At 37.5% G+C, this 9,443-nt stretch overlaps 1 protein-coding gene across 5 annotated transcripts in view; it reads left to right on the top strand.

Annotated features, from left to right (window-relative positions):
* The window catches only part of Nup98 (nucleoporin 98), a 92,917-nt gene that overhangs the window by 52,542 nt on the left and 30,932 nt on the right, over positions 1–9,443 (top strand). For all 5 annotated transcript variants that reach the window (XM_021167277.2, XM_021167276.2, XM_029480156.1 and 2 more), the window contains 4 exons: positions 2,225–2,341; positions 5,556–5,854; positions 6,403–6,516; positions 7,196–7,334. In XM_021167277.2, coding sequence (XP_021022936.1) covers positions 2,225–2,341; positions 5,556–5,854; positions 6,403–6,516; positions 7,196–7,334 — 669 coding nt within the window. The remainder of the gene's footprint in view (positions 1–2,224; positions 2,342–5,555; positions 5,855–6,402; positions 6,517–7,195; positions 7,335–9,443) is intronic.

Here is a 9,443-nt window from a genome sequence, read left to right as displayed (position 1 = left end):
GGTACTTTCTCTAGCTCCTCCATTGGGGGCCCTGTGATCCATCCAATAGCTGACTGTGAGCATCCACTTCTGTGTTTGCTAGGCCCCGGCATAGTCTCTTTTTTAATTTCTTATAAGAATTGTTTGTGGATATAGAACAAATAATAGAATATTTTGAAAGAAATAAAATAAGAAAGAATATGGAAGAATTAATGTTAAGCATAGGAAAATCCACATAAACGATGTGTTAAACTAGGCACCATTGAGTTATACATGGGAAAGGCCCTGAAGCAATATCAAATTGCTGACATTGAGAGACAGGACATCTCAATTCTGGGTTGCTTATTCTAGATATGCAGTTAGATAGACACAGGTAGGCACATAAACATTTTTTTTTAAAGACAGTAGTTTTTTTAATTGCAAAAGTGTATATTTTATTTTTAGTTCCTTACTTAGAATTCTTTGTTGGTAAATAATAAGTTCATTACAGCTCCTTTTCTTACAAATAAATATGGGTTGGGAAAAGCTAAGTGTTGGTGCACACCTTTAGTCCCAGCACCAAGGGAGCAGAAGCAAGTGGATCTCTGTGTTCCCAGTTCCAGGACAGGACAGTCAGGGCTACACAGAGAAATCTTATTTTGAAAAACCAAAATAAAAAAGGGGTCAGGGTGTGACTATAGTAGGCTCAGTGGTTTAGTGCACTCTTTGCTCTTGAAGAGAATCCAATTCTTAGCAATTTCACAGCTGACTCTAGCTATAGTTGCTGAGGATCCAGAATCACTTTCTGACTTTCTGTGGACATCAGGCATGCACAGACAAAACGTACACATAAAATAAAGCTAACAAAACTCTTAAAATTATGGGTTGAGAACTATGGTGATGGTTCACTGGTTAAGACCATATGTACAGGCCTGGGAACCTGAATTCAAATCCCAAGTACCCACATAACAAGCCATACAAAGCCACATACATGTCTATAGTATTGTAGTGGTAGAAACAGGAAGATTGCTGGCATTTTCTTGTCTGTTTGCTTACCTCCAAGACAAATGAAAGACCTTGTCTGAACAAAGTAAGGTGGAAAATGATCCAGCAGGATACCTAAGGCCCACCTCTTGCTTCTACATTTGCTGATGCACCAATATTCTCACATGTGCATACTTCAAACACACATCCCTATAAGTAAATTGCTTTGTCACAAAAAATAGAAGTGTGATTTTATGTTTTTTTTGTGTAATTTGTTTGTAAGGAAGGATAAGATGTATTCATTTGTATTTCGTAGCATTTTTTTCCAAGTAGTTAAACATACTTGATGCTCTTTTGCTTTCCATTTTGTTAACTGTGGTAAAACCCTTGATCAAAGGCAGCTTAGGAAGGAAAAGATTTATTTGGCTTACACTTCCTGCATATACTTCTGTCATTTCAGGAAGTCAGGGCAGAAATGCAAGGTAGGAACTTGAAGTAGAAATCATAGTGAAATGCTGCTTCCGGGCTCACTCTCAGGCTTCTGTTTAGACAGGCTTTGAAGTGTGTGTGGTGTGTGTGTGTGTGTGTGTTTAATATGTACTTGAGTGCAAATGGAGTCTAGAAGAGGGACCACCCATGAGTCCAGGTAATTATAGAGGGTTGTGAGCTACCTTTTGTGATGGGAGCTGGGAATCAAACTTGGGGAACTCTATAAGAACAATGTGTATTCTATGTGTGTTGAGGGAAGGGGTAAGTCGTTAAGAGTCTCTCTATGTAGTCTAAGCTATCCTTGAAGTAGACCAAGCTTGCCTCTGCCTCTTTAGTGCTGAGATTGAAAGTGTGCCCTACACCCAGTTTCAAGAATATTTTCCACTTTAATCTGCATCTTAACAGCTTTTTTCTTCAAAATAAGAGCAATATATTTGAGACTGTATGTTGTGATTACACCACTAAAAACTTTATAGATGCAGTTTATGCAGTGAGTTTTAGATATATAAGACTGCTGGTTTGGGATCCAGGGTTTTTTTTGTTTGTTTGTTTTTTGTTTTTTGTTTTTTTGTTTTTCGAGACAGGGTTTCTCTGTATAGCCCTGGCTGTCCTGGAACTCACTCTGTAGACCAGGCTGGCCTCGAACTCAGAAATCCACCTGCCTCTGCCTCCCGAGTGATGGAATTAACGGCGTGTGCCACCACGCCCAGCATTGGGCTCCAGTTTTTAAAATAATATCTGGTAACTTACATATACCTAATCTTTTTCTATTTCTTTTGGTCTCTGTTTTTAGAAAGAGCATCAAGAAGTTGGTTTTGAAAAATCTCAACAATAGCAATCTCTTTTCTCCTGTTAATCATGATTCAGAAGATCTAGCTTCACCCTCTGAATATCCAGAAAATGGAGAAAGGTAAGCTGGATTCATTTTAAAGATGTTGTTAATCGTTCTGTTTTGCTTTTAAAAGCTTCTAATTTTATAAAGGTTGAGTTTTATATAGACTTACTATAATTCAAGGGCCCCTAGGTGTTATGTTATTATTTCTAGAGTACTTTAAACTTCAAAAATTTTTGGAGCACTGATTAATTTCTATAGAACTACTTTGTAATTCTTTTTTTTTTTTTTTAAGATTTATTTATTTTATGTATATGGGTACTCTGTAGCTGTACAGATGGTTGTGAGCCTTCATGTGGTTGTTGGGAGTTGAATTTTAGGACTGCTGCTTGCTATGGTTGGCCCTGCTTGCTCAGTCCCTGTTCACTTCAGCCCAAAGATTTATTATTATAAATAGGGACGTGGGCTGGTGAGATGGCTCAGCGGTTAAGTGTCGACTGCTCTTCCAAAGGTCCGGAGTTCAAATCCCAGCAACCACATGGTGGCTCACAGCCATCTGTAATGAAATCTGATGCCCTCTTCTGGAGTGTCTGAAGACAGCTACAGTGTACTTACATATAATTAATAAATAAATAAATAAATAAATAAATAAAATATTTAAAAAAAAAAGGGACGCTGTAGCTGTCTTCAGATACACCAGAAGAGGGCGGCAGATATCATTACGGGTTGGTTGTGAGCCACCATGTGGTTGCTGGGACCCGAACTCAGAACCTTTGGAAGAGCAGTCAATGCTCTCACCTGCTGAGCCATCTTGCCAGCCCCTACTTTGTAATTCTTATATGTGGCTTTGGGCACTTTTAGCAAGCACTTCTATTAGTTAAGGTATAGTTAGTCTGATGATTACTAAAATAATGTCCATTCTATCAAGTAAAATCAATATTTATAACAAAGAAGAAGTAAACATATATATATATGTATGTGTGTGTGTATGTATGTATGTATATGTGTGTATAAATTGTGTGTGTGTGTATATATACACATATAAAATATCTGTCTTCAGTAGTCTAATTTAAGGGCTAAAGAGCTGGCTGTGTAGTTAACAGTACTTTTTCTTCCAGAGAATTAAGAGTTTGGTTTCTGGCATCCATGTTGGGCAGCTCACAACTGGGATCCAATACTGTCTTCTGACCCTTTCGCCAACACACATGACATACATTCAACAAACATATATGTAAATAAAAATAATCTATAACATTTTTACTAGTTTGACTATTAACTATTTAATAGTCAATTAAAATATTTAATAGTTTTCCAGTTTAAAAATTTACTGAGGGGCTGTTGGGAAAATAGCGCTAGTCTGTAAAGTACCTGTCTTTCTTGAGAGCAAAGGACTTAATTGGACTCAATGACTCACAAAAAAAATAAAATAGGGGCTGATGAAATGGGTCTACAATGAAGATCACTGGCTGCTCTTGCAAAGAACTGGTATACCATTCATATCATCTACATTGTGACTCATAACCATCCCTAATTCTAGTTCCAGGGGATATACAGCCCCCTCTTGTCCTCTGTAAGCGCCATGTATACATATGTACACATAGATACATGGAGGCAAAACACTCATGTACATAAAATATAAATAAATAAAATTAGATTGAGTAAATGACAGCCTGGAAAGATGGATTGGTTGTTAAGAACACTTGCTGCTCCTGCAGAGGACCTGAATTTAGTTTTCAGCATGGTTGCTCATATATGCCTGTAACTCTAGTTCCTGGGGATCTGATGCCTTTTCTGACCACTGTAGGCACTAGATATGTACATGGTGCACATAAATCCATGCAGACAAAACACACACATAAAATTAGTGAAACTTTAGAAAACAAAAAGGCAAAGTGATTCATGCCTTTACTTCCAGCACTTGGAGGCAGAGAGGGACAGTCAACCTAGTCTACATACAGAGGTCAGGACAGCTAGGGCCATGTAGAAAGACTATGTCTCAAACAAACAGAATGAATGAATGAATGAATGAATGAATGAATGAATGAATGAATGAATGAAAAAGAGGAGGAGAGAAAGAAACAGCCAGTGGTGGTAGTATGCATTTATAATCCCAGGATTAGAGGTTGGTTCTCTCCTTCCAGGAAATGGGCCCCAGGAATTAAACTCAGTCATTTAGGCTTTGTTTCACCCACTCAGCCCTCTTGCCAGCCCTGATCCCCCATCATTAATGGTCTTTGTGGTCATTGTGATGAATATAAGATAGTTAGTTTAGTTATATTAGCTCTCCATTAGTAAAATTTCAGAGATTAATTTGTAATTTGATATTTCATTAAAGTATTTCCAAACCTCTTGTGTTTATAATGTTAGTTTAAATTCAAGTTTTGAGATTTTTTTAAAATTTTATATATATGAGTGTTTTGTCTACAAGTATGTATGTGCATTGTGTGCATACAGTGCCTGTAGAGGCCACTTACGTGAAATCCACTGGAACTGGAGTTAGAATTGTTGATAGCTTCCATGTCAGTGTTGGGAATCAAACCCTGGGTCTCTGGAAAAACAGCCAGTGTTCAATGTTTATTTTGACATTAACCATTAATCATTTATTTCCACATAGCAGCAAGTATTTTGTGTTTGTCTTAGTCAAAGATTTAATCAAAATCAAGGCTGGGGAGATGGCTAAGTAAAGGCCTTTGTCATCAAACCTGATGACCCGAGTTTGATCTCCAACACACCCACAGAGTGAGACGGGGTTGCTCAGATTTATTCCTTTGAAAATGAGCAGTCAAGGCTATGAAACCTAGAGCTAGGTTTTCTGAGGTTTTCGTTTGTTATTTTATGTACATGGGTGTTTTGGTTGCATGTATATTTGTATACACCTGTGTGCCTGGTGTCTTAGGGGACCGGGAGATGGTATCAGACCCTCTAGAACTAGGTTGCAAATTGTTGGGAGCCACCATGTCTGTGCTGGGAATTGATCCAGGATTCTCTATACAAAGCAGTACATCCTCTTAACCACTGAGCCGTCTTTCTAGCCCTGGATTTTTCTATTTTAAAACTTCAATTCTAGATAGTACTCACAACTTTGTGATATTACACAAGATTTTTTTTTGATCCAGTTCTCCTGTTACAGATTAAGAGGTAATAATTACATCCTATCTCACACAGCTACTATAAGGATAAATTTTAAATTTATTGAATCATCTGGTGTAATGTCAGATCCTTAATAAAGATTAACTGCTGTCATCCCCTTTACTATTGCCAAAGGCTAAGGTATTTTTTTCTCCGTTTTCAGATTTAGCTTCCTGAGCAAACCTGTTGATGAGAACAATCAGCAGGATGGAGAAGATGACTCTCTTGTATCACGATTTTACACTAATCCTATTGCCAAACCCATTCCACAAACTCCAGAGAGTGTTGGAAACAAAAATAACAGTAGCAGCAATGTGGAAGATACCATTGTTGCCTTGAACATGCGTGCTGCTTTGCGCAATGGATTGGAAGGAAGCAGTGAAGAGACGTCTTTCCATGATGAGTCGTTGCAAGATGACCGAGAAGAAATAGAAAATAATGCTTACCACATACACCCAGCAGGTCAGATTCACATACTTTTTATATCTTTGAAACAGTTTTTAGTTACAGCAATGTGGTCAAAAGAGTCCACTTCTTATAGCCTAAGAGGTTGTCCTGTCTACCTAAGTTTGTAAATTCAAGTGGATTGCTTATTTGTAAGACCTTACCATAGTGTATTCTATGGAGTACCTACCATGTTATGGGTATTCCCTTTAAAAAGAGGACTCTATTGTAAATAAAATCTACAAATCTTAGGTTAAGCAAAGTTTAGTAGACTATATTACATTTAAAATGTTTTTGTTTTTCTGTTGTTTGTGGGAATGGAGTCTGGGTCTTGCTCATGCTTTCTTCAAACTTGCAGTGACCCTTCTGCCTCTGCACCCCAAGTTCTGCATTAAGTATGTGGAGGCAAGTTGCTCAGAAGCTTGGGGTCTTGGCTTTGTCTTAACTACAAGGCCATACTGACACATAAGACCCTGTCTCAAATTGTTATATGAAAATAAAATGAATAGTACTGGTAACTGTTCTACTCAAGTATAATCACAATATTTTTTGACTTTTGGTCATAGGCATTGTTCTCACAAAAGTTGGTTATTATACTATCCCGTCTATGGATGACCTTGCTAAAATTACCAACGAGAAGGGAGAATGCATTGTTTCTGACTTCACCATTGGTCGTAAAGGTAAGTGTGAGTTTAGGAGTCATATAACTTAGAGATTGGACCTTGCCTATGTTATTAAGGGCAACTCTAGGTTTTAGAGTCTAGTTTTTTTGGTTTTGTTGGGGTTTTTTTTTTCCCCCTTTATTTGGTTCTTTTCTGACTTAGACTAATAGAAACATTGACAAGTAATAAAGCAAGGAAGACTCAAACCATGTAGAATTTGGGGGCTTGGACATACCTGTTTGAATCTGGTAATTGTTTCCCATAATTCTCCATAATTAAACTTGAAGATATACTAAGTTGTTAATACATTGATCAATTTTATGTTAAATTGTTACAGGTAATTTTCTTTAAATAAACTTACTCTGTGAAGTAGTCTTTTGAATGGGCTCAAGTATTTTAGTTTATGTAGCAGACGAGGAACCAAGTTGTTCATACACTAGCACTGCAGATACTGGGGAAGATTTGAAGACACCAGAAATGTAAAGTGGAGGTGTTATATCTGATAACTATATAATGCCATTCCTCTGTCCCCACTCTTGCCATATTTAGGAGACAGAAAGCTACTCCAAGAATTTCTGGAAGGTTTAAAATACTGATATTAAAGGTTGCATGTTCTCCCTTCCTAAGCACTACAGATTAAAGGAGATTTTTGCTCCTTTATGAAGGATCTTTTTTAACCATTTGCTCTAAATCTTAGGATATGGCTCAATCTATTTTGAAGGAGATGTGAATTTGACAAATCTAAATTTGGATGATATTGTGCATATCCGAAGGAAAGAAGTTATTGTCTATGTAGATGATAACCAGAAGCCACCTGTGGGTGAAGGGCTAAACAGGTATGAATTTATTTATATACAGAAATTAGAGTTTTTTCCTGAAAACACAGTCTTTCTATAAACTTTTGTTTGTCTACTCTTATATGAAAGCATAAATGCTAATGATGCTCTGTGACTTTAGGACTCATGCCTTTCCCTAATGGTAATGTGTTCACATGCTATTTTCAGGAACTTTCAACAATGGAAGTTTGCTTTTGCTTAATTTTGCTTTTCAGAGGTAGAGATTAAACTAGGGCCTCATTCATGTTGAAAATCACTCTGCCAGTGAACACCAACTCCAGAAAGTTGTCTGGTTTTGTTGTATTTCTTCTTGTTCTGCCTCTGGTGCACTCAACTATTTAAATGTGAGACTAACGTTTATTTTGTTTTTGTAGGCATTCTGTTGCCATATATTGCTTGGATATGGTGGGAGGTTAGATAACTCGCACTGTAACCTGTGTGGCGTTGAACCCTAACCTAGCTTTGATTCACGGCATTCCTGCTTCAGCCTCCCCTGTGCTGTAGTAACAGTTCTGTACTGCTACATCCATCTTCCTCTGGATAATTTAGATGTTTGATTGGTAAAAGTCACATTTGCAGAACTCCAGTAAACAGCTTGTTTGAGGACTGGGAGTAGGGGTGAAGGCTGGAGGGCTGGCTCAGAACATTTGCTGCTCTTGCCAGAGGCCTGTGTTTGGGTTCCCAGCAACTCACAACTGTTTGTAGCACTGGTTCTAGGGAATTCTATTCTGTCTTGTGGCTTTCATAAACATGAGCACACACATAGAGTACATACATATATGCATATATGCAAAATATCCGACACTAAAACAATCTCTAAAAATGACATTTTAACATCTTTGGTCATGGTTGCATTTAGTTCTTTTTTTTTTTTTTTTTTTTTTTTTTTAAGATTTGTTTTATATGTATGAGTACACTGTTTTCAGACACACCAGAAGAAGACAATTGGATCCTGGTACAGATGGTTGTGAGCCACCGAGTGGTTGCTGGGAATTGAACTCAGGACCTCTGGAAGATTAGACAGTGCTCGTAATCACTGAACCATCTCTCCAGACCTGCATTTAATTCTTTCCTGCAGAAAGTATTCATTTATGGGTCGATGGATAAAGTGTAGCATGTATATATGAGGAATTATTATTATTCAGTCTTACAAATGAAAGTAATTTGGAATCAGAAAGATTCCAAAGTGGGCTTTATGGTTTGCAGTCTACTTGGGGCTGTATAACAAGAACCTGTTTCCAAACACAGTTAATAGGGAGGGAGGGAGGGAGGGAGGGAGGGAGGGAGGAAGGAAGGAAGGAAGGAAGGAAGTTAGTTAGTTAGTTCTGACACTGTCTAGCATGGATGGACCATACTAAGTGAAATAGACATTCACAAGAAGAGAAATACTGTATTTTTCTACTCATGGTTGAGTAAGTCAAATTAATAGAAACAAAGAATTATGGTGACAAAGAGCTACAAAATGAAATGGAGATTTAGTGATATATTAATTTGCCATTGCTAATAACAGTGCACAGATTGAGTAAGTCATAAGAAAAGGACATTTGTTTGGCAGGCTTAAGCAGCCACATTTAATGATGGTATTTTTGCCAGTCTTAAGTAAGTATAGGATACCACATGGCAAGAGATAGGAAGCACAGGTATAGATGTGTAACTGTCCGATTTCTCTCCTTAGAAAGCCAGGGGGGTTCAGTTATGAGGGGTTCCACTGTAGTGATTCTGTCTAGTCTAAATTTCTTCTATGAAGCCTGAGTATGCACTATTTTACTGATTCATAATGAGGATTTCAGCACATGAAGCCTTAGGGAGTACACAAACTATGTTCAAACCATAGGAAATAGACATAGTCTCAGACTTAGAGGATTGTTTTTACAAGATTATTTTGAAGATAGGTTATGTTACACAGCAACTCAAATATTCATTTCTAATGTAATTTATATTACCACGAGAGGACTAGGATAGAATGCTCAATTAAAGCAAGACAGAGGGTCTGAAAGATGATTTGGTGGGTAAGCCTGACGACCTAAGTTCAATCCTTGGGACTTGGAATGTGAAAGGATAGGGGACAAACTCATTCAAGTTGTCCTCAGAATACCATGATGCATTCGT

This window comes from Mus caroli, chromosome 7, assembly GCF_900094665.2.
Source record: "Mus caroli chromosome 7, CAROLI_EIJ_v1.1, whole genome shotgun sequence".
Taxonomy (NCBI): domain Eukaryota; kingdom Metazoa; phylum Chordata; class Mammalia; order Rodentia; family Muridae; genus Mus; species Mus caroli.
The sequence above is the reverse complement of the archived record's forward strand: the minus strand, read 5'-3'. Positions and strand labels throughout refer to the sequence as shown.